General features: G+C 36.4%; 1 protein-coding gene and 2 long non-coding RNA genes across 4 annotated transcripts; all 3 read right to left on the bottom strand.

The window, feature by feature from the left end:
- Nucleotides 1–13,887: 13,887 nt before the first annotated feature.
- On the bottom strand, nt 13,888–15,792 carry LOC116720914 (uncharacterized). Its single transcript, XR_004339487.1, has 3 exons — nt 15,361–15,792; nt 15,152–15,269; nt 13,888–14,593 (listed from the first exon to the last, which is right to left on the bottom strand). It is a non-coding gene; the product is annotated as an uncharacterized LOC116720914 (long non-coding RNA).
- Nucleotides 15,793–18,114: 2,322 nt separating this feature from the next.
- LOC116720908 (putative protein TPRXL) lies at nt 18,115–21,620 on the bottom strand. Of its 2 annotated transcripts, XM_032564351.1 has the most exons (4): nt 19,878–21,620; nt 19,689–19,791; nt 19,128–19,378; nt 18,115–19,070 (listed from the first exon to the last, which is right to left on the bottom strand). In XM_032564351.1, exons 1-4 carry the CDS (start codon nt 19,942–19,944, stop codon nt 18,538–18,540), a joined length of 954 nt encoding a protein of 317 aa, XP_032420242.1. In that variant the 5' UTR covers nt 19,945–21,620; the 3' UTR covers nt 18,115–18,537. The 2 variants fall into 2 exon arrangements, with proteins under 2 accessions (XP_032420242.1, XP_032420241.1); XM_032564350.1 differs by having other exon boundaries at nt 18,115–19,378; nt 19,878–21,611.
- Nucleotides 21,621–22,052: 432 nt separating this feature from the next.
- LOC116720909 (uncharacterized) lies at nt 22,053–25,203 on the bottom strand. The gene is made up of 3 exons (XR_004339486.1): nt 23,121–25,203; nt 22,901–23,018; nt 22,053–22,618 (listed from the first exon to the last, which is right to left on the bottom strand). It is a non-coding gene; the product is annotated as an uncharacterized LOC116720909 (long non-coding RNA).
- Between the last annotated feature and the right edge of the window lie 609 nt (nt 25,204–25,812).

Here is a 25,812-nt window from a genome sequence, read left to right as displayed (position 1 = left end):
CATCTCAACCTGCTGTACGAAATTAAATGGCACAAAAGTTCATCGAGAAATGCTGAGGAGCTACTACCAAGAAGATAAATCATCATGCAGTCTACGAGCAGTTGTGTAAGTCAGAAAAATCTACTCTTGGGTTGGATTATTTTACATATGTTTTGTTTTTTGCTTTTTTTCAGTGATATTCATTATTATTTATACTACATATGGATGGAGGGTTTATGTCTTCTGATTCTTATATGGTCTCTGTTTTTTCCCCCCCAACAGATTCACAACAGTCATGGGTAAAAGAATCTGTGCCAGCCCCTTCAATATGTGGACAAAAACTAGCATGGCCTTTCTGGACGGCAAGAACTTTGGACAAAGACAGTCGGGCTTAAACAAGCAGCCCAACAGAAAGGGACGTCACTGACACTGATGATCCTATTGAGACACAAGCGCTCGATCTATCATCTTAAGCTGTTTGAGTTTAATCAAATTTAACCTTTAGAACGTACCTCAGTCTTATAAAATTACAAATCTGTTGTATGTGACTTTTGTTTGAGTTTATTTAATATTTTTAAAACTAATGTAAAAATGTAAATAAATATTATTTTTCTAACTGACTCAAGCTTGTTATAATATCAAAAAGACTAACTTTGTGATCTTAAGATTCAAATCTGAATAAAACTGGTGCCTACTCTTTCTCAGCACCCACTCTTCATCTTTTCTTGTCTTCATTGTTACTCAACTATCTCATACCTCAACGTGTTAAGTAATTACACTGATGTGAGATAAGAACAGCAGCAGTAGCTCAGATTTTTGAGTCAGGGAAGAGATTTTCTGATAGCTATCAGATCTTAATGGTGGTGGATGAACTGCTTTCACTAAAGTAGAAAATAAAGTGCTTGAAGTCAGAGCTTCAGAAGGCATTTGAGATAATGGCACTTAGGTAAGGTGAGCAAGTTTGAAAAACAACTGTTCATCAAAGTAAAAGTTTGGTTTATATTGCAAAAATCATTTTATGTTGTTGAATTTCTTAGAATATTTTGCCTGTATGAGGAAGGGAACACTTTTGAAAATATAAAGTTAATTTAGGAAGTATATTTCATCCATTTAAGCTTTTAATATGAAGTCCAACATGTCGTCAATAAATTAAAAAAATTACTGTTACTAAAGTGGCATTTAGGTCATAGTCACTGAATTATGTTACTGAAACTGTCATCTATTTAACATCTATTTGTTAAATAGATGTTTAACAAATAACATCTATTTAGGGGTGGGTGGGTTTAATAGACCTATTTCTCTAGAAAACAAGCTGGAAAGGAAATAAGCTGAAACCTAGCATAAACACTCACATGTGACTTTTTTTCAGTAATAATTAGTGGCTGTTATAACATAACTCGCCTTACAGGAATGCATAATGATGGAGTCGGCAGAAGTAACAGAAATACAAAAAGCCCCTCTTAATTGAGTGTTGCCTGTGTTGTGTGCATTGTACGCACAGTAAAACATAGAAATGCTGTGTAAATGGTCTATGATGCTAAAGTTAGATTATGAGTCACAGCTGGTTTTTGGCGGTTGAAGTTACATGCCCTTCGTTGCATTTAGGCACTGAGTGTTGCATGGTTTCTACCCATCTCACCATAAACCCACACAAACATGCCCAGTAGTCAAATAGCTGATGGTGACACAAACACAGGTGGCTAATTCATTAATACGATGTGATGCCAGATGCAGTTTTGATTCAATAAAATCAGTCAGACAATTAAGATGCCATCTTGAGGTAGTCTTTTTAGAGCAAAATGGTGCTGGCACATGTATACATCCACCTTCTCCACACTGCATGCTTTTTAAGGAGGAAAAGAAAAGACTCTACATCTCCAACCACCTGGCAGTTTTCAATTTGGAGCTAACTACAATTCTAGCTCCTTGTTATTGAATCTAGATCAATTTTGACGTTCTGTAGTTCATTATCTAAAGTTTTTGAGCAGATTGGTGTGAACTTTATTGTTCTACACTGCACAGATGACTTTTAAAACACATTTTGACAGTTTAGGGATTTACAAAGAATTACTTAGAACAACATGTAACAACAGACTATTAGATCAGTCTCTTAGACCTTTACTTAAAGTTTAGAAATATTTAAAAATTAGTAAAAATTAGAAAGTATCACAGAGACCGAATTTAAACATCTATTGCTTATCTTTGGAGGGTTGTGAGGGGTGCTGGTGACTATCACTATGGGTCAGCAGACCAGAGGTGGAGTACACCCTGCACAGGTTGCTAGCCAGTCGCATGGCAACACAGAAACAAACAGGTCAAACAGCCATGCATACACACACTCACTCCTAAGGAGAATTTAGAGAGCAATTGAGGTGTTTTTGGACCTCTAGTCCAAAAATGTCATGTTTTTCAACCAATCCCCATTCTTTGTAAAATAGTCTGGATTCTGTCAGGCTGGATGGAGATCCTCAGTGACCCTCAGATTCCAAGTATTGAATCAAATTCCAAATTTGATTTAGAGGTCAACTTTAAATATGCTTCTATTTTTAAAAAAATCCACTATAGACCACATATTTTTTATTTCCCTTAAGCCATCTTTCCATCAATTTTGACCGGCTCCCCTGTCCTTGCTGAAGCAAGGACCCTCACAGTAAAATACTGCCCCCAAGAGGCAGGTGCTGTGTTTGTGGTGATGAGCAGTGTTTTCCACCGCACTCAGGGAACCTTCCTGTACATCTTGCTGTGTTCCCTACATGGCTTGTGGCAAACAGCAGATGGGACTTATTGCGGTTTCTTCTTGCCACTCCTCCATAAAATTATATTTTCTTTCTTTGTGACATTGAAAGCAAATTTCTTGCACTGGATTTTATTCCAAGAGACAGAATCAAAGTGTGTATAAAATAGCCACGCATATTTACTTATTTATTTTTATTTAAAAGACAGAACCTTCATCAAAGCAAATTCCTCTACATAATTAAAGTTTGTGGCTGTCATGTAACAAAACTGCAGTTGACCAGGCAATGCCATTTTGAGATGTATTGTTATGACAGTTTGTATTTTCTTGTCATTTTTTTACTGGAAAATTATTGATCTAAGAAATAGCTTAGGAAATTAAAATAATAAGTTATTTTAATTTACTTATGTTTTCATTGTTGCTCAAAGTAATATATAAGTAAGTCATTGCATCAGAAAACTGTGAACACTGAGAATAATTCTGAAACTTTTTCACTTACACAAACGTATGCAACCACAAACCATGTGACAGAACAACAACTGCGGTGTGTACTCACTTAGCCATTCTATTTAAAAACTTAAGTAAACAACATTTTTGAAGGCCATTGGACTTAGCATTATGACTGCAAAGTCCAGTCATAATGCTGTGGACCAACTTAATAGGGTTACGGCTTTGGAAAATTAGGGGTTCGATTTAGGATTAGCCTTACAAAATCCTAACGTGGGTAGCAATACACACTTTTATATGTGTGTATTTTTATAAAAAGTCTGTCTGCTTGTGACAATTATGTAAGTAACAGGGACTTTTTATTCAATAGCATCTCTTGTAAAGCAAACACTTAAAAAAAACTAAAAGCATTTCATGTAAAACTAGTATACTGTCTCAGTATACTCTTTAATATTTGCACAAACTGTATGTCTGTACCTTATTCTACCACCAACTCCAAAAAAGAAAATGGAAATGTAATCTTGAACATCCACCCTTCTATAAATAAATTCCGGTGGCATGAAAACAAGCACCAATCATTCTATCTCGATTAAAAACAACTTTTTTTCTCTCTGCATATGCTGGGATTCAACAATAAGTTGTTGCTAGAGGACAAGATCAATGTTGAACCTTATTTGGAGGATCAAGGACTTTCGCTTATGGAAGGAACTGAAAGAAAAACTGCGTAGGCGACGACCAAATGGCCATGAGAATGTTTACGATAACTGGTACGTCAGGAGATGGACTGGAATAAATCTCATTTTCTTGTTTTGGTATAAACTGATAGGAGTCATGTAAAACTGTAAGACACTGCTAAGTCATGTTAATATCACTTTGTTTACGTAGCAGTGAAATAAAAATGCATGAATGTTTGATTGCAAATCTATGTTTAGTTAGTGTATTATCACTATTTTGGTCCCATTACTAGATTTTTGGACTCAATCTTGGACAAATGTCAAGAGCAATTATTCGGCTATAATCTACAGTAATGTTGCAAACTGTTTTCTCCACATCATACATGTACCTCATACCAAAGTCTCATGAGTATATTTGAAAAACATGTTTACTAGAGAAAAGATTTATAGTTTTAAGGTTTTGGGTTTTTTTTTACTAATAACAACCTCAAACGTTTATTATTTGCCTATTCTTTTTGCAAAAGAGATCAATCTGACAGATGGACAGATTGTCTAACCACAGATTCCCCATTGGAGTATCGTCTGGATTTTGACTGGACCATTCTAATTTTCCTTTGATCTAAATCGTTATATTTTATCCCTTGCTTTATTTATAGAATGGCTGTCCTGCTTGAAGGTGAACCTCTACCCTACTTTGGCAGCTTTTAATGGGGTTTATTCCTGTTGTAACCTCAATATGCCTCCATCAGTCTTCCCATTCACTGGAATAATAAGTGTGTTGGATAATGGATGGATGGATATGTGCTGTTCTCTAACAAAGTTTTGAGGCCTTAATCTCAGAGGTTTGAACATGTATATCTACACTGACAATACATTAAAGTCTCTAGTTAAAGCGTGAAATTTTTTTTTACTAAAGTGTAAGGTATACCTCTCAAATAGTATTTTAAATATCTCAACAGTATTTGTCATTAGTGTTAAATTATTTTGGGGGAAACGGAAAGTGGTGGGAGGAGGACCTGGCTGTAAAGCTTTGACAAGAGGTGGCTTCATGCTTCCTCTTTCCAACAATATATTTGTGGTGCAAAAACTTTCAATTGCATACTATATGGACACAATTAAGCTGAGTTGGTCAACTTAAACAGTGCTCAAGTAAAGTACTGTCCTCGAACATCTTTACTCTCCATGATGAGTCTCACCATCCTGTTCTTACTGGTAACTTTGATGTTACCAACTTTTTCAGCTCAAGGTAAGATCAACATTTCCATCTTAAATAAAAATAACTCAGATTTTAATTTTGTTTAATATAAAATTCCTCTATTTCAATTTTCCAGGAGGCACCTCTAAATGCTGTCTGAAAATCGACAAAGCTAAGGTTCATCGAACATTCCTGAGGAGTTACTACGAGAAAAATGATCCAAAATTATGTTCTGTACCTTCAGTGGTGTAAGTTAAAAAATTACTGATCTTAGTTTGTCATACTTTTAACATTGCACTTTATTTAAACAAGTAAATAATACAAACATGTGCTGAATATTTTGTCTTTTACTTTTAAAAGATTTACCACAATGACAGGGAAAAAACTCTGTGCTGACCCCAGCAAGATATGGACAAAGACCAGCATGGCCTATCTGGATGGAAAGAACTGGCGGAAAAGACAAACTACTTTCAAAAAGAATCTGAAAAATTGATCAAACTAATCCCACTATTGAAACAATAATGGTATCCCATTTAATTCCCTGCTGTTTTAGTTTAACCACCCATCAGCTTTGCAGTGTGCCACATTTTGGTAAAATTGTATAATCTATTGCAGTGCATTTGACTTTTGACAAGTTTTGTTGCCAATGAAAATTGATACTTTAACTGCGAAATGATCATGGATTAAACCTAAGGACAGTCACAGTGTAATGGTTGCAGTTCCCTAATCATGAGTTTTAAATCAGGGCAAATTATAGATGCACAAAGCTACAATCGCTTTTGCGTCACCTAATGTTGATGCTGTTACGTGTTTAATTTATGTAATATCACAAGCTCTCACACTCGTGGGACATAAGAGTGAGAAAAACTCAACTAATTGAAAACTAAAAAGTATACCCTAATAGCACCATTTTTTAAATGTAAAACATTGTGCTATTTTTTGTATTAAAAAAATAGCACCCAATTTATCTCAAATTCCAAACCCAACTCATCAGCGGTCTGGCAATATGATGAATTTTTGCCCACAACAATGACCATTGCTTTCCACTTCCCCTCACAGGACGGTTTGACACTTTAGACTATGGGCTAACCAGATGGAGGCTTGCAGTCAGTGTATTTCCATTGGTGTTCTAACACTATGATGTGTGAAGTACTAAAGTAAGAAAAAAAAAAGGTTTGCTCTCAGTAGGCTGAGAGAGAAAGTACAGCTGTGTGTCAGTGTGGTGCAGTTGGGGGATGTTTAAGGGGCTGAGAATGGAGAGCATTTGAGGTTGTTGCAATGTTTGCTAAAACCAAACTGTAATGGGTTTTTCCCACCCCCTGTATAAATTATAAGCCCACCCCTTTTATTATGTGTATGATGGAGAATCTGAATGCAAAAGGTGAATTACCTCATGAGTTATAAATAAATATCATTTTAATTAAGTTGTGTTTGCTATTTATTTGCAATAAAATCTATTGCTATAGTACTCAACAAAGCTTGCTGTATACAGAAATGATCCGTGTTCTTGTATGATTAGCAATTGAAAGATCTTACCAAGATTTTAAGTTCTTTTTTAGTTTAGTGGTGGCTATGTACTGTGGGTAGAAAGATAATGACAATGAACCCATTTTTAAATCAATATTCACTTAGGTAATTTAAATGGCTTGTAACACTCCTTATACTGTCCATATATTTAGAACTTGTTTTTTGGAGCAGTCCTATCTCTCCTTCCTCAGGACACTTGTAGGAAAATCAGCTGAGAAAATGTTCCAGAAAACACCACAAAACGTCTGACCATCGGCTGGATTCAAACCCATCAAAGGTAATGACTGGTGGTTGGAAGGGGAGCGGGCTAAAGTGGGCAGTTATGAGTAGGTTTTTCACTGAAGAGATGTGATATGTTATCTTTCTCAGAAATTGTTTTGCCATCTGCTTACTTACTTTAATGTTATTTTCAATGGTTGTTTGCAACAACATGTCTGCTAACTTCCTGTGTGCCATTGTGGAAAACCCATGGACAAGGGTGTTAAACCAGATAACCTATCTGTGGGAACCAGAGTTAAAGAGATGAGATGAAAAGACATCGGTCATTTAACAGTCTCAATCATTGATTGATAAATTCTAGAGAATTCTAAAGAATATTTTTAATATTCTAAAGGATACTAAAAAAGTACAGATAAAATAACAAATTCAGACATAAAGACACATTTTCAAATATATTTTTACACAAGATAAAGCTTGTGAAATCCATCCTTACAGTCGATAATGTGTATATATGTTCCACCATAAAATAACTTAGATCTAATTTGCCTTGAGAGGTCCGCATGTGTGCAGGGAAGTACACATGCGGACCTATGTTTACATTTACTTTGCTGTATCTTATTCATCCTACAAAGAGGTTCTATCAAAGAGAGTTCTAAAAACATATTTTGTACTGGTAGATGCTGCTTGTATTCTTAATGTTGACATCCATTATTGTTTAGTTGAAATGCTTGAGCAAGGACAAACAACAAGAGCATTAGAACAGATTACATAGCACAGTTTTCATTTATTATTCCACCTCAATACTCTATTATATGTTACAATAATTCTTTCATCAAACACAGGTTAGTCTTGCAGAGCATTTGTTGGAAAAAATGAGAAAATGATGCAAAGGATGTGGTACGCATCTCTTTGCAAGACCAGGGCAACTTAGATTCAGTGGCAGCTTGAATAGATAAGAAGCCATGTAAAGATAAAACTGACTGAGATAACACTCTGGTACGCTTAGCTCTGTAGGTTATTCTAGTTTTACACACTGTGGTTTGACGTTAAAATGGTCAACTGTGGCTTCTTCCCTGAGAAGCAGAAGTAAAAGTTATGTCTCATAAAGAGTCTTTACAGCGATGACCTCAGTGCTCAGTAGACTTACAATACCAGAGATGATTTTTTAAAAATATATAAAGTCCTGATGAAAAAAACCGAACAATATTTAGCATAAATATTAGGTTAACATTAAATTGCACTGAATTTGTAGTTACATGAGACTGACCTACTAATAAAGAGGAACATCCTGCACTTAATATTAGCTTGTTCCGCTGACATAGTTGTTGCTTCTTTTGCAGTTGTCACTCTCGGCTTTATTAGCTATTGGTTTCCTTTTGTGCATCTTTATTTCCATCCACATATAGACACAGAGTACTACTGATTCAAATAAAAATGTTGTTTGCTTCCAACAGAAAGGTGCTTTATGGTGTCACAGGGGGATCTAATATGCCTCAAACTATTAGGAAAGTTCAACCTTTTCCATCTCTGTTCAAATATATATTTTAAGGGATTAGGGATCTACAGCGGTTTTACCCTTGGAAATCGTCCATATAATTCAACTTTGTCCAATCTCTGTAATGTTTAGACTATGAACACTAACCTTAGCAGAGTCTAAACCAGCAATGCATTAAGTCCTGTTCTGCAGTCTTTTGTGACTTTCTGGATTAGTCACCAATTGGAGCACCTTGAAAAAATTTGGTAGACCACTCTCATCCTCACCTTTAGTATGTCATCTCCATTTACATATAACGGCCCTTAGAATGGTTAACCAGAGTACGGTACTTAGAAATCAGTTTGTAACCCTTTGCGGATGGACAGGCGTCAATGATTTTGATTCCTATAAGTTCTTATAGGAGATGTTTAACATTGGGTTTGATGTTTTACTATTCAATAATTAGCCTGTTGTGAGACAAGTTATATTGAATTGATTTGTTGAATGTACTTCAGGTTATCTATCTAAAAAGTGTGATCAATTAAAGTTAATTAATGATTTTAAAAAGAGGCAGTTATACACAGGACCAGGTGGGTATGAATAGTTGTTTCCCCTTAGTAAATCTAATCATGGATTTTGTTGTCATAACTTCCCTGTTTCCTGCATCTACTGCTCATAGCCTCTTCCATACCTGCTGATTAGCTCATTGATCTCACCTGTGCCTCTGCTCTTCCTGCTCCTGCTGGCTGCTGATTGATGATGACTCTCACCTGTGCTACTGCCGCCAACACAAGCCCATGCTCTGCACTCAGTCAGTCCTGAGATCATCAGGTCCTCCTGAAGCAGAAAAAGCAGTTGCAGAAAAATAAGTGGAGAGAAAGTGAGCTCTTTTGACTCCTTAAAATGTTTTATTGTTTAAATTAACGTATTACTACAAATAATGTAGGATAAGTTTTACTAATACAAAACATATATAAAATTAATGGTACAAGTGTTAAATTTTAAAGTACAGAAACTGTTTATTTGTACGGGTTGTTTGTTGAACTTGTTTAATGGGAGATTTTAACATCGGACATTTTGCTTTCCGCCTTTAAATGAACTGAAATGCATAGTATTTTTGTTCTGGTTTTTTTCTTTTTCGCTGTCACCTCACATGTACAGCAAAATGACTCTTCTCTTGTTTTTTTCCCTCTCTCTTTCTCACCCCCTACTCTCACCAGCTCTGCTATTTCTTGCCTCCCCTCCCCTTCCTGCTCCTTGCAGACACACTACCACAGTTCAAATGCAGCTTCACCAAATAAAATGGTGGGGAAAATAAACATTTTTCCTCATAGCCAACACATCACTGCAGACCACCACACTACAATCATCATGTTTATCAGTATGCTCTTCCTTTTCTGAAATATTGCTAGCTTTACACAGGATATAGCAGGATACACACATCCAACAAAGAATATTTTCCCAAAAATAAACTAAAGCAGGGGTCTCAAACTCCAGTCCTCGAGGGCTGCTGTCCTGCAGTATTTAGATGTGCCACAAGTACAAAACGCTGGAATGAAATGGCTTCATCACCTCCTCCTTGTGTAGATCAGTTCTCCAGAGCTTTGCTAATGACCTAGTTATTCTATTCAGGTGTGGTGCAGCAGAGGCACATCTAAAAGTTGCAGGACAGCGGCCCTTGAGGACTGGAGTTTGAGACCCCTGAACTAAAGAGAGGCAAGAGTGACTTGTGATCTTCTGGATTGGTTACCACAGGGGAATTTTGGTAGGACGCCCTCTCCTGGGAAGGTTCAGTACTGTTCCATGTCTTCTCCATTTATGGATAATGGCTCTCATGGTGCTTAACAGGAGTCCCAAAGTATTTCTGGAGGGATAGTTGTTACTGACCTCATCTGTTCTTAACCATTTTTATAAACATTGGGATGATGTGCTGCTATTTGAGATCCTTTAGCCAACATAAGGTTGTCAGGTATGTGAAATTCAAGTAATGTTTTGAAACTATAAGCCTGGCAGTTGCTAATACAACAGAGATTAGCATTCTAAAATATGTCCCAATTTGATTAAATTAACTTCTGATATAAAAAGGGCAACAATATCTTCAATATCTTCACGTAGGGCCAAGTTGGTTTGAATACCTTTTCTTCCTGAAATATACTGGGTTATATTTGTTTGATATAAAAATTTATTTGATGATCTGAAAGATTTACTTGGGGAAAAAAAAGTAAAAGCAAGACATCTAGAAGGTGGCAAACACTTTTTCACAAATGAGAAAAAAATTTTGGAAGATGGAATCTAAATGCAGATTTTATGAAAGTGGAATGCCTGCTATGAAAGAGGCTATGCTATGATTAGCCTGTCAACTAAAGCATGAAAATATGTGAAAAATGAGCTACACTTGAAATTGGGTCAAATCAAAATAAGCAAGTGAGAATTAAACAGACATAACTTAGGAAAGCCAAGTCCGCATAAACTGCATAACATAACATAAACTCTAACTAGCAAATGTTGTGGCCTGTATAGGGTTTTTTTTTAACTATGCAGTGAATGTAGTGAAATATGGATAGAATTTCATTTAGTTCTAACTCATGTGAACTGAACTGAGCATGTTTGAGTGAACTTGCACAACACTGATTTCTCCTGAATGAATATCTTTCTACTTCACATCATGTTCAGTCGAAGTGCAGTGTTTGAATGACCTATTTGCCCAGCTGCTGTATGAGTCAGAGATATTTCTTTCCACAAGTTGTCTGAAACCAAAAGTTGAATGTGAGATAACAAACGGCATTTTGATTCAGCTGGAACATTGCTTTGTACCGTAATGTAGTGATAGGCAGAAATGTATTTAGACAATGAAATGATTTTATTTTCCCTTTAAAATTCTGAATATAGAATTAAACTATGTTTTTCATTTTCTTTTGTCTAGATATTTAGACCATTTTTACTGTTGCAGAATTTTGTCTGAGCTGGTTTCCTTCATACACATGCAAACACAACGAGATACAATCCAAAACACAGGAACCAGTGATTAAGCTTCCAGGTAAATAATGTTGAGAACATTGAATTAGTTTCCAGAAAGACTATTCATTATCAGTAATATTACGTTTAACATTTTGTCAAAAAGGGATTTAATTTTAAGATAGATTTCTAAGAAGACCTACATTTGTGTTTGACACAAGCATTTATTAAATAAAATCGAAGAGTTCTTAACTCTTGAATGTTTTGAAGCTATATAGTGTGCCTTCACAATTTCTTATTTTGTAGCATTGAAGCAGAGATCTATACTCAGCTAGAAATGGGAGAATAAGTTCATTATATGGCTACATGTTGCATTTGTACAAAAGCGAGAGTTGTGTCCGTATTCTCAGCACAATGTTGGGCCTGTTCTGCAGGGCATGTTGGACTCTGCCAGGGATTTCCTTTGTCACCAATCCTATTTGTGGACAGGATCTCAGGACCTTGGACCGCTATGTGTAGTCTGTTTCTCTCTCTCCCTGTGGTTCTAATTCTTTGATTGTGTGGACAGTCCTGCTGCTGTCCTCTCCAAGCTCATCAGCACATCGAGTCTTCTGCATAAAAGGAACTGGAAGAGTTCGACTCATGCTGGCTGCTATGTTTCTAGTGAAAAACCATAGCTCATTTTCGGTTCTTGTTGAGTAATGCCCAGAGCTTTGTTTCTGTTCCTTGTTTCAATAACCAAGGCTCAATATGCTCTCCTGCCTCCACTGGCACAGTTCTTACCCCTTTCTCCTTAGAGCAATACTACCACCAGTTGTGGTTTTTCAAATGGGTGACATGGTTTTCTGCCCAGGAGTCAGACCACAATACAAATGAAAGGTCATATATTTGCCCCTCCCCAAAACAAAAAAATAACATAGGCACTTCTGTCTGGTGTGCCCGATATTATTGTATTGCAATACATTTTAAAAAGGGGGAAAAAACAGGGGAAAAAGACAATTTTCTACCTATATTAATACAACATGTTCCTCTAAAACTTGCTTGCATATTGTCAGGTTGTACTTACAACAGCTCCAAAACAAGTTTTTAAAAGCGCCACCTCTGCTCTACATGTTGAGTGTTGCCTATTAGCTAGGCAGGTTTTCTGAAATGTTTTGTATAATTCTTAGAAGAGAGGAAACAGCCACTCTAATACTATTCTTCTAAATCAGACCCCCAGAAGCACATGCAGGTTTGTACACATTTGCTCAACTCAGCACGCAGGATGTGGTAATTGGTGTGGTAGCATAAGTCCACCATCTCAAAAATAAACTCCCCTGAAAGACAAAATATAATAATTCAAAATATAGAGTGTATTGATGATACAATCTTAAAACAGCCAAGCTACACATATTTTTAATGGTAGAATTTGAGCCAACTATCTGTCTTAATGCATGCTCTTATACTTTAATCAGCAACCACAAGGTTTGATTTTGTGGTATTTTGTTTGCGTCACAGTAAACAGGAAAACAGACGTTGCGATGCAACTGGTAGGATGGTAATAAGCATCCTACCAGTTAGCAAGATAAAGCGCTGCCAAAAAACAACAGCTTTGCCCTACTTACATCTATATGTAGTACATTAAATCAGCAACCTGCACCCAGAAAAGATAAAAAAACATACATGACAATGCATTTGAGTTCTTACTCTAAGTGCAGAAGGCCACTATATGCCAAATTAGACATAAAACAGCCATAGTTTGTGTGTCCATAAAATATATAGATGGCTGTCCTATTCGTGACATGAATGTTTGTTGATGTGTTGTATGCAGAGTTTTTGTGCAATACTGAATTTCTCAAGAAAGATCTTGGGTTTGTGGGTTAAGCAAGTTTCCTGAGTACATCACGCAAGCTGACAATACCTGTTGTTTTCTGACTGATCCCAGCTGCTGATAGTAGCTGGTGACCCTGAAAAGTCTGCTCTGACTTAAATGTTGTGTCTTGAGCCAAGTCATGATGATGAATTGTCTATTGCCGTTTGCATAGCAAAAGGCTTGCAGGACAGAATAAATTTTACTTTCTAAGACTAACGTTTGACCAAATCTAAAATAACAAGCTACCGTTGGATCCCTGGTGGAACTAGAGGCACGGGATCTCATAATATTGAATTTTCAGGATTTTATTATTTTTCTAGGCAGCATGATAATCACTGTCATTCTTGTCTTAAAGTAGGAACCATTTCATAGTACATGAGCGACACAGTGAGCTGAGCAGGACGTGATCCATTCACGTCCTGATTTTCACAACACGAGTCGCAAGATTAATGGGGGTCTGTCGGCCGATGTTGGAACACCAAGATCCAATTAGGCATGTATGAGTCCTGTTCATGTCATCTAAGGTTTAGTTTCTGCTGTGTGTTAAATCTTGGGAAATCCTCTGTATTTTCCTAAGCTTTGGCCTCATAGCTCACTACGTATGAACATCACTGTCTATCTAATAGGATGACTTGTTTGGATTAAAATTTGGTTGTACAGTGGTTTGTTGACTACTTTTTAATTGTGTTGGTTTTTAAAACGATGTTGTGTTTTTAATATAACAAACTGTTCTAATCCCGAAAGGCTCTGTGTTGTTACCTTTTTTCCGTTATTATATCCAGATGGATTTCACTTTGCAGTGATGTCTTGTACTGACAGAATAAACACACATTTGTTCAATAAATTATTTATTTGCACACCAGATTAATAGCTAACAGTAATACATTATCAGCACTACCAAGCTTTATTAGGATATATTGCAGATTTACCATATATGGTTTTGATTATTGTGCTTCTTTCATCATTGAAGGAATGACTTGCAACCCAATCACTTGGACGCCAAGTGGGAATTGAATAAGAGGTTTTATAACATATCAAATACTGAAGAGACAAATGTTTTGTGCTCAACATTATTTGTTTATTTTCTAATTTATTTGAAGTGGCATTGTTTTCAGTGTTTTCTGATTATCAAATAATTACTATATGCATCTGTGAGTAGCAAGAGCCTGGACCAATCATCCAATTATTCAGTTAGGCTCATGATTTGAACAGGCTGAAAAGCACTGCATTAAAATATTAAATATCCAAATAAATAGAATAGAATAGACTGATAAAAGACACTTTGATTACATCATGTTTTTACTCCTTGATTACTCTTCTAGCCTTGCTTTATTTGCTATCGTTTTCAGGTTTGTGTGCTGTTGTGATGGTTCTCCACAACTTCATGGATGCCGATGGTGTAGTCCCACTGGTTTGGACATTTTGTTATTGGCTGAAGTGTTGAATTGTTGTCTTTGCCTCCAACTTCCGGATAATATACTTTGCCCACTTGCTGTTGGGGTCGGCACAAATTATCCTTCCACCCACTGTCCGAAATCTGCAAATGTTTGTAAGCATAAATGACACTGGAATTCAGTTTAACCTTATTTGATCATATATACATATCGAAATCTTCTAACTCAGAGAAATCTTGTTTCACATTGCAGGACACAATCACACAACAGGCTGGAAACAATCAGCAATGAAATGGGCTGGAAAGAGCCTCATTGTTCTTCACCAACCAATATGTTTAACTGTGCGACAATGTAAAGGGATGACAGTGATTATTTGCAACCCCGAACCTCTTCCACGGGTGTAAATTGGGTTTTCTTCTCTCTTTCTAATGACATGTCAAGGTTTTTTTGTTGTTTTTTCTATAGTTTTGTTAATATTTTTAATTTTGTTAGACCATTGCTAGGTATTTTTTGGATGACCGGGAGATCACATAAAACATTCTGTATTCACTAAAATGTGTAAAAGGTTAAAAACGAACCATTTCACAAACACTATAAATACATATCTGAACAATGATTAATTTGGACAAATGAAGAGAGATGTTACTATGACATCAGATGTACCTGATATGTTCGAGAGTGAAAAAGCATAGATTACTTACACAACTAGATTAAAGGGACAGACAGGTTCCTTCTGAATGGTGTATTCCTTAATCTTAGTACGAGGGATATTTATACTGGACACCGAAACACATGGGCAGTCATTTACAGATTCACTGTCTACAAAGATAACACACAGAGGCAAATTATTTAAGTATTAATACACTCAGAGCACTCAATCAATGACATTTTGATATTTCCTTGTACTTACTTGCTTGGACCAAGTTCATCCATGCAACGAAAAAAAAAAGAGCACTTAAAATCAATCTGAATTGCATCTTCAGAGTCAAACCTCGCCTTCAGTTGGCAAGTATCAAGCGTATCGATCACTCTGAGATCGAAGGATCACATTAATTTCATTTTTGAGCCCTTCTTCTGTGTTATTATAAGCCCCTCTCTCTTCCCTCAACCTTATCCGGTCCCCATAGAAGTCTGTCACCGTGGTTACAGAGCGGGGAGAGGAAATAGTGAGGTTTTTTTTTTACCTCTCAAAAGTCAAAGATGACAATCAGTCCATTAACCACACAACCAGTGAGAGTGAAACAAACACAAGACTAAACATTCCTACTCCTGAATACAGAGAGAGTCATCATTTTCCACCACACTTACCGAGAAGACCCCCGTCCACTTTAATAAATCATATGCAAACCATGCAATCATCTTCTTCAATCAAGACAAAAATGTAAAACCCAATAAATAAATACATACATTTGGCCATTTCCTCCTGTCAAGACTATGGAAAGTTTCTGGGGTGTTGAGTAATTTTACCCAGAAATTCTAAAAAGTTTTCTACCCATTATCACAACTGATCTATTTACAAAGCTATGGTAGATTTGTTAATTTCAAAATTGATTGGTTATGTAGGATGCAGTTCCATATTGATAACACGTAATCATCACTTTAGACAGTCATCTTCTTGTTTTTTTACACTCATCAGGAAAGTAACCTTATGAATCAGCATTTTATTCCACATTGATGTGCTACTGATTAACTTTTTTAATCTCGGAAAAATTTAGCCACTATGCACCACTTTAAAGAATCTGTTTTTCATTTTCAAATAGTTGGCATTTATCTGGCAGTTGTGGGTGGCTTAGTTGATTACACGTTAGGTGCTTTTGAAAAACCATTTGGGATCAGTTATCTGAGGAATTACACAAAGTCCTTATCTCCATTTAATAAAGTTTGCGTAGGCAGAAAGTTTTAAATCGTCATTACCTGCAGTGCTAATTTCTGCAATTAAAGTGCTTGTGAAAGTACTTTATGGTGCAATGCAAGAAAATCCCAGAAAGAGACTAAAGACGTCTTAAGGAACTCCTTGTGGAAACAGAAACCACCTCATCTCTGACATGAGGATTAGAGTAAAATGCGTTTACATAGTTTTTTTGTTTGTTTGTTTGTTTGTAAATGAGTGCTGATAAGTTTTTTATTCCTCAGATTTGTCATTATAAAACCTGATCTCTTTAAAAAAGAATAATTTATCTCTGTTTTAATCAAAGGCACAGCTGCTAAGATATAAAAACCTCCAGAAAGAAATGGAAATATGTTGAATTACTTACAATTACTAATTATTTACAATGCAAAAGTGAAAACAGGATGACAATGTGTGGAAAATAGCAACATTTTGTAAAGTTATTGAAGATAAATCATAGTAACATCAGAGTTAAAAAGCTTAGGGACAGGGATCACTGCAGATTGTCTCAGAGGCTTGATTTAGCACATATGGGCTTTCCAGGCCCTATTGTCAATAGTAGAATTTAACATTAATACTTTACTTTTGTAAAGTAATAAAAGTACTACTTTACTTTTGCTTAGCTGTTTTGTAATTACTCTATATTTGCAAGAAATTTGTTGAATTTTTATGTTTGTCTGAATGGCTGGCTGACCCATTGAGGAAATTTTGTCATGTGTAGCAACCTCACCGTCCAGGTCTACCATACATTTATTCCTTTTCATTTCCTCTCACCATCACTTCCTCTTTTTCATCAGCCCTTTCTATACAACTGATCCGTTTTGTTTCTTTTCACATTACATTTTAGTTTCATTCATCCCTTCTTATTCTCCTGTATAACCCACATTGCATTAAACTTTTTAAACATGCCTCTTTATGAGGTAAATGCATAATCAGTTGATCTTGGTTTGTCTACCACTTAAACTATGGTCCTAATCCATGCACTAGCTCATGCTCTCTCCTCTAATCAAACCAGTGAACTCACATTGTTGTCATGGTCTCTGTGAACATGACAATATAAAACAACTAACTAGAAGAAGGCAGTTACCAAAAAAAAATAATGATTGTGAGGATTAACTGTTTTAGCTTCATTATGTTTTAGTATATAATAGATCTTTTTTTTTTATGACCAGTGCTGTTTGAAGTTTTTTTCCGTCTTATTTCTTAACTGTTCATGCAATCTGCATTTCCGACGTTGGCATTTAACTACACCGGTACTGCTGTCTGTCTTATCAGCTGTATGTCTGAGCTGGTTTCCTGCCTGCTTATGCAAGGCCACTGACACAGAATCTGATGCACAAAAATCAGCAATTAAACTCATTGTGTTCCAACACATTCTTGTTTTCTCGAGTTGGGACGTTTTCTGACCATGCGTCATGTTGACAACTTGGGCAGGGTCCTTCAGCGTCACATGTTGACGATTTGGGAATGTCACATGTTTTACATGGATTTTTGACGCGAAGGGTTCTCGTAACTGCTGCCGAACCTTAAAAACCCAACGATTTGGTTAGGTTTAGGGCAAAAATTACGGTAAGGCATAGTGTAAAACACCTCGCGTCACATATTGACGCGAAAGGGTACCCTGCGCGTCAACATGTGACGAGGACGGACCGTCCCATGCGTCAATATATGACGAGTTGGGAGTGAGAATGGGTTGTGTGTTCATAAGCAATTCTAAGTAATAATGAGGAACTGAGGTCCTATTAAGATTTTAAATTTATTCACAGCAAAAACACATTTGTTGAATTATGATTTTAATTTTAAGTAAGAATACTTATAGTTTATTTGCATTACATACAAATTATAAATAGTCATTCATCTTTACATGCACACAGTAGAGAAATCAAGCATAACGTTAAAATTATTTAATTGTACTATTAAAGCTTTGATCCACAGGAGGAGTTACAAGACAATCTTTTTTGCGTTGAATAAATGAGGAATAAAAATTACAAACAAGAAACAAAGAAATAGAAATATCAAACACACATATATTGCAACCCTTCATTCTGAATTTATTTTATGTGTTCATGAGGTGCAATGCATTGAAAGCCACTGTATTTAAATATTGCATGCCACACGTCTTTGAAGTAACTTTGCTGACAGCGGCCACTTAGATTTCTATGTACATCTTCTCTGCCAGTTCTTCATTTCCTTGTTTTGTCATTTCCTTAGTGTTAAATGTCTTTGTGTTGATGCTCTTCTTGTTGTCGAGGACGTTGCTAGAATATGGTGGAGTGCTGACCTGGAACCAGAAGTGGTGTTTGGTGCTGATGTTGGATTTGGAGTGGATTTTGCAGATATCGGGTATAAAGTTGTTGATGATGGTGCTTTTGAAGAGGTTGATGTTTTGGTTGATGATGCTGATGTTAGTTCTGATGTTGGTTCTGATCCTGATAATGTTGCTGGGCCTGATGGTGTTGATGGTGGTTCTGATCCTAGTTCTGTTGATGGTGCTGATGGCACTGTTGCTGGTTCTGATGCTGGTGAAGTTGCTGGTGTTGATGGTGGTTCTGATTCTGGTGAAGCTGATGGTGTTGATTCTGATTCCAGTGCTGATGCTGGTGCTGATGTTGGATTTGATGCTGGTGACATTGATGACATTGATGGTACTAATGCTGATCTTGGTGCTGTTGCTGGTTCTGATCCTGGTGAAGTTGCTGGTGTTGATGGTGGTTCTGATTCTGGTGCTATTGATGGTGTTGATGGTGGCTCTGATTCCAGTACTAATGCTGGTGCTGATGCTGGTGCTGTTTGTTCTGATCTTGGTGACGTTGATGGTACTAATGCTGGTGCAGATGGTAGCTCTGATCCTGGTGCTAATGCTGGTGTTTCTGTTTGTTCTGATCCTTGTGCTGATGATGGGGCTGATGGTGATTCTGATCCTGATGAGGAGTCTTTTGATATTTTTTGATTCTGTCTTTTCTTCAGCTGCAGAATAACACGGTTTGCCCAGTCATCTTTGGGGTTGGAGCAAATGGTCTTTCTGCTCACTGTCTGAAACCTGAAAATGATTTTTAGTTAAAATCATTATTATTCAGTTTTATCATTGTTTCTCATTATTAATGCAAGGTTACTCTGATAATAATAGCTCTTTTAGCCTGTTTTGCAAAATTTTTGTTACTGCAATGAATGTGAGATTAAATAAAAAGTACTGTAGTGCATCAAGAACCAAAGAAAGGTAAAAATAAATCTCCTACACACCAGAAATAAAAATTTGAGAAAGGAGTGATTTGCACAAATGAACAGAGCTGTTGCAATGAGATCAGATGTAACTGACAGTGAAGAACAGTGAAAAAATATAGACTACTCACACAATTGCACTAAAGGGACAGTTGCCGTCCTCCTGAATGGTGTATTCCTTAATTTTAGAAAGATGGACTCTCATGTTGGAGACTGTGGTACAAGGACAGTCGACTAAAAAGGTAAACCACAGAGACGTATTGTAAGTATCAATATTCAAACCACTTAATCAATGACTTTTAGATATCTTTTGTACTCACTTGCTCGGACCATGCTCATCCGTGTTGTGAAACATAAAAGAGAGGTTAAAATCAAGCTGAACTGCATCCTCAGGATAAATCTTTGCCCTTAAATGTGTAGCTGTCGAGTCTTTCGACTCAGTTTATCAGTAAACAATCTCCCCGCCGAAATGTATACAAGGGCAGAGGATCCAATAAGTCTTGTTCAAACGACAGACACGTGGTGTTCGTCTTTCAAGCAGCAGCGTGCTTTCACTCTTCTGAAACTTTGAGTTTTGATGTCGGCTCTTCTTATACGACAAGCCCCTCTCCCTCCTACGTAAATGTTTCCCCCACGATCAGAAAGAATTGTTACAGCAGCCGCACGGCGGGGGAGAGGAAACAGCGAGTTCACCTTGATGTGAATCATTCCATTTACCACCGTCCTGCCCACACTGCACTAAATTTGAGCCTAAACATTTCTATATATATACACACACTATATACACAAATTATCATAATTTTCCACCACACTCACTCTGAAATTTTGATTTGCTTCATATTTTTAATTCACACACTTTTTGAATCATTCTGTTTCCCTTATGCACAAAACCATCTAGCCTTTATTTACTCCATGTCACATTTTTTTAGGTCTTTTTCTTTTACATTCTTTTACTAAAAATGTACATTCTACCTTCTCACCAGGCAAAGAGAGCTCACCTGAACTCATACAGTAGACTTTCTCAGTTAACAAAGTACATGTGTTCATATAATTTAAGTCTGTCAGTCAAAATACAATTGACCCAGATATGGGCTGTTCGATCAGTTCTTTGTCAGGGTTTTTGCGAACTATACTACATCAAAATAGAAGGTTTTCTTAGACTGTGTTTTATGATGTAAGCAGTTTACAAAATTATATCCAAATGTTATGAAATATTATTCCAACAAAAAGTTTTTTATGTTTGTTTTCCCTTTATAAAAAGTGAGAATCTCTGGAGTTTTTTTGTTTTTCTGTTGTCACCCATCATGCTTAACCATCATTTTGGCCCCTTCCACTCATCCTCCTTGACCCTTCTGTGTAGTCATTTAGCTAAATTGTTTGACTTGAACAAATTTTGGTATACTTATTGTCAACTAGAGTACACTCTACATAAAACCATGACCTACAAAACTCCCTTTCTGAAGCTAAGTCAACATGGAGATGAAAGCGCAAAATTTGCAAAACGATAAGACAAATTGTGTGTCCTGAAACACAGGATGCAGCATCGCATTTGTCGTCTCATATGTAAACACTGAAACATAAAGCTGCCGTTTTAACATTTTTCCGGGGCCCATTAAAATTTTTTTAACATCTTTGTCACAGTCTGTTCATTTGCATGTACCTTACAAAAAATATGGTTCTAATTGATGCATTAGGTCATCTTCTCTTTTTTATGATTAAACAAGTGAGCTCACATTGTTGTTGTCATGGTCCTTTTGTGAACAAGACAGGAGAGATGACATATGGATGAGCGTGGGCATTCACTTATTTAAACTGCTGTTATAATTTAGTATACTACAGACATTTTTCTAACCAAAGTTATTCAAGGTTGTGCTCCGTCTTTCTTCTTTAGTCTTCACAAAATCTGCATTCCTTACATTGGCATTTATTTACAACCTTACTGCTGTCTTTCTTATCAGCTGTATATATCTGACCTGGTTTTGTTTCTGCACATGCAAACACACCAAGACACAATCTGGAAAATCAAAACTACTATTTAAACTGATTGTGTTCATAAGAAAATAATAAAGAAATCTTATTAAATTAATTATTATTAGGATCATGTATTCACAACAACAATGTGCTTGTTCAATTATCTATTTATAAATTAGAACAATTAAAATATATATTTTATTTTTGCTTTACATATAAAATTACATTAAAAAAAAATCATCTTTACCTGCATGTAGTACAGATATAATTGTACTATATAATCACAATTATTTTGTTGTGCTACGTTAACGATTTGATATTCAAGCTGGTCAGGACACTGGAGGAGTTGAAAGACAATCTTTAGATGTTAGATAGTTGTGAAGGAAAAAAATGCTAACAAAATATGCACATAGGAAATATTAAATATGCAAATATAGCCACTGTTCATCCTCAGTTTGTTGTACACGTTCATGAGTTGCAAAGCACTGAAAGCCACAGTATTTAAGTATTGCATGTTATATTTCTTAAAAGAAACTTTGCTGACAGCAGTCACTTTGATTTCCTTGTATATTTTCTCTGCCATTTCTTCATATTTCTCCGTTTTGGTTGTTTCTTGGTTCTTTGATGTCTTCGTCTGGATGCTTTTCTTGTTTTCACGGATGTTGATGGTATACGATCGTTTGCTGAGGTGGTACCAGAGGTACCAGCAACGGTGTTTGATAATGATGTTGATGCTGATCTTGGATTTGGAGTTGACTGGGTAGATACTGAAGTTAAAGTTGTTGATGATGGTATTGAGGTTGGTGCTGTTGAGGAGGTTGATGTTTTGGTTGATGGTGCTAATGTTAGGTCTGATGTTGGTTCGGATCCTAATAATGATGCGGGGCTTGATGTTGACGTTGGTCCTGACAATGGTGGGGATGTTGAGGTTGATCCCCACCTCCCCACAGTCGACATCCTTGTCGACTGTGGTGGTGTTCCTCGTCTTGATATTTTTTCATTCCATCTTTTCTCCAGCTGCCGGATGACACTTTTTGCCCATTCATCATTGGGATTGGAGCAAATTGTCTTTCCTTTCACCGTACGAAACCTGAAATGTATTGTCAGTTGTTTAAGTTATTATTATTCTGCTTTATCATTGTTTTTCTTTTTCAGTGCAGGGCTACATATGACTATTTTCTAATATTTTTGTTACAATTGTTACTGCTAGGTTTTTTTAATAATTGGGAGATCTAATGAAATGCTGTAGTGCATTAAAACAAATTGCAAAGATAAAAAACTAAATTCTCTGAAAAACCTTATATAATAATAATAAATTGCAATGATATCAGATGTAATTGATCAAGATGCAGTAAGAATATAGACTACTTACGCAACTGCACTATAGAGACAGATGCCTGCCATCTGATTGGTGTAATTCTCAATATTAGAATGATGGATTCTTATTTTGGAGACCGCAGTACATGGACAATCATTAGGAGATCCATTGACTAAAAACATAAAAAAAGAAAGAAAGAGAGAGACAGATAATTTAACGATTACTATATTCAGACCACTTAATCAATATCTGTTTTGATATTTTTTGTACTTACTTGCTTGAACCAAGTTTATCCATGTTGTGAAACAGAAAAAAGAGGTTAAGATCAAGCTGGACTGCATCTTCAGGATAACTCTTTGCCCTTAAATGAGTCGATCTCAAGCCTTTCAGTGAGCACCGTTTCTAATAAACAATCTCCCCATATACCGAAATGTATACAAGAGCGAAGAATCCGGCAAGTCTTGGTCAGGCAGCAGACACGTGGTGTTCGGCTTTCAAGCAGCAGCGTGCTTTCACTCTTCTGAAACTTTGAGTTTTGATCTCAGCCCTTTATGTACTATACTACAAGCCCCTCTCCCTCCCACCTAAACTGTTCCCCCGCTACTAGAGAGGATTGTCACAGCAGCCACATGGTGGGGAGAGGAAACAACGCGTTGACCTTTCACACGTCAAAGATGTGAATCAGTCCATTTACCACCGTACTGCCCACACTGCACAACCCACACTTTGAAATATTTTGTTGCTCTTTTGCCTAATAAATAATCTAGTCTTTATTTGCGTAACTTCAATATTAGCCTGTTATTTTTAAAATACCTTACTATCAGTAAGATCCTGTTTTATCTTTTCACTAGACAAAGAGATGGCCTCATCTGAACTCACACAGTGGACTTCCTCATCTAGACAAAATAGATGTGTACATATTTTATTTTGTCAGAAAAGTAAAATTGGCCCAGCTATGTTTAGTTCTAGTAGTCATTTTAGCTCATCTTCTTTCTTTTTTTTTTACAGTTCTGCATATTGTACTGAAGAGCAAAGTTTTCTGAGACTGATGATTTCAGTTGTTGACAGAATTATATCGAAATATTCTGAAGTTTTATTTCAACATAAAAAGTTTTCAGTTCCTTTCAGCTCAATTCAATTTATTTACGTCATCTCAAGGGACTTTACAAAAAAGAAAGAAGTTAATTCACTCCAAGCACAAGTACATTCACACCTATCCTAGTTATCATCCAACGCAATCAAATTCAGTTTACTTGCGAAATTGCTTCAAAAAGTTTGAAAAGTCCAAGAAAACCAAATAGATTGTTTCAAGTGCCTGACTTGCAGAATTCACTCCTCCCAATATGCACTGACGGTGGACAATCACTTGCATTGTGACGTTTTATGGTTCACTTTCATAAAGAGTGAAATCATCGGATTTGTGCATGGCCTTTCAGAAATTGAAGATGTATTTTTAGGAGAGCACAAGGACAGGACAGAAAGTTGTTAAAAAGCATTTGCAGGCACAGTAGAGAGAATATTTATGTAGTATTGAAAGTGAATGTGAATGCAAGCCGGAAACGACAGACTGCAGATGTTTAGATAAAAATAAGCCAAAACACTTTAACCAAATGGGTCATTGGGTATTTGTAAAAACTGAAGTTGGACAGTATTATTTTACCCATCACAAATGGGAACAATTCTCAAAAAGGAAATTATGGGGGGTCATGGAGGAGGGTCTTTAAAGACCTTCAGCTGCTCTGTTAAAACCCACCGCAAACCTACTTTCTGTGAATCAGAAAGGAAAACTTGAGTCAACCTGAAACTATGGTTGGTCATGAATTACCTCAAAGTTCCCCCATAATAAATACTATTCACAACGAAACCGGTTTGTATAGTGAGGTTTATCATTACAAGTTCGCTTTGCAATGTTTTTTTTCTAAGATTGCACATTTATGCAGTTAATGTGTTAATTTAGGCTCCGGAGAAAGACTATTGACATTAATCATTTGGCAAACTTACTTATAACTGATACAAACTAAATTTAACTATTTTATTTTAGGACACGTCTTGAGCAATACTCTATATGCAATACTACATTTGACATCTCATTAAGTTAAGTTTGTAAATTGGACCAATAGGTTTTTTCCTGTTTTTCTTTAGATTATATTGTTCATTATATTGTTATATTGTTCTGCTTCATGTTTCAGGCTGATGACGTGCAGGTGTGTATTGTTTAAAACCAGTAAGATTTTGGACATCTTGTCATCTCACCCATTAACTTCATCAATCTTTTTGAACCCTGTTTATCCATCTTTGCTGATTTTTACAACCACTTTCATCCCACTCATCCGCCTCATTTTTCCTTGTGGCCTGCACTTTAATCCATCCTCTCCATCCTCATTGCACCTACTCATCAGATAACCCACCTCATCCCTCGTTATAATCTATGCCCCTTGATGCTCTCCATCTGTAAGAATTCTTTAATTCCCATATATCCACACCATCCCTCTTAAATCCACTTTCCAAAGACAACAAACTCCCAGTTGATGCAACCTTGACTACTTTTGGTAGGGCAAGCAAACCGTCTGTAAAACCAGAAGCACACTATAAAGTCAATGTTCTAAGTATATCCTCAATTAAAACCAAAAAAGTTCAACTATATCTTAGGTTGTCCTTTTCCTCATACGTTGTGAGTTCAGAGCACTGACCAGGGAATGTTTGGCAGAGCACATAATTCTTTGTAACAACTGTATATCTTGGGACCCCACTTGGGAATGGAGCATAATTTCTAGTTGGCATCTATCATACACTGAGGGATGCTAAATATGGGAAAATATGTATATGCTGTCTGGACGTACTCTGAAAAGAGGTTGTGTTCAAAGATCAGGAGGGATTCTTCTACATTTGACTTGGGATTGCACCAGATCAGTGCACAGGTCTGCACTTTTTGATTTTGGCCAAGTTAAGTCCATGTCAACATTGTC

Source organism: Xiphophorus hellerii, chromosome 6 (genome assembly GCF_003331165.1).
Source record: "Xiphophorus hellerii strain 12219 chromosome 6, Xiphophorus_hellerii-4.1, whole genome shotgun sequence".
Lineage (NCBI taxonomy): Eukaryota > Metazoa > Chordata > Actinopteri > Cyprinodontiformes > Poeciliidae > Xiphophorus > Xiphophorus hellerii.
Note: the sequence above shows the minus strand (reverse complement) of the source record. Positions and strands in the feature narration are given on the sequence as shown.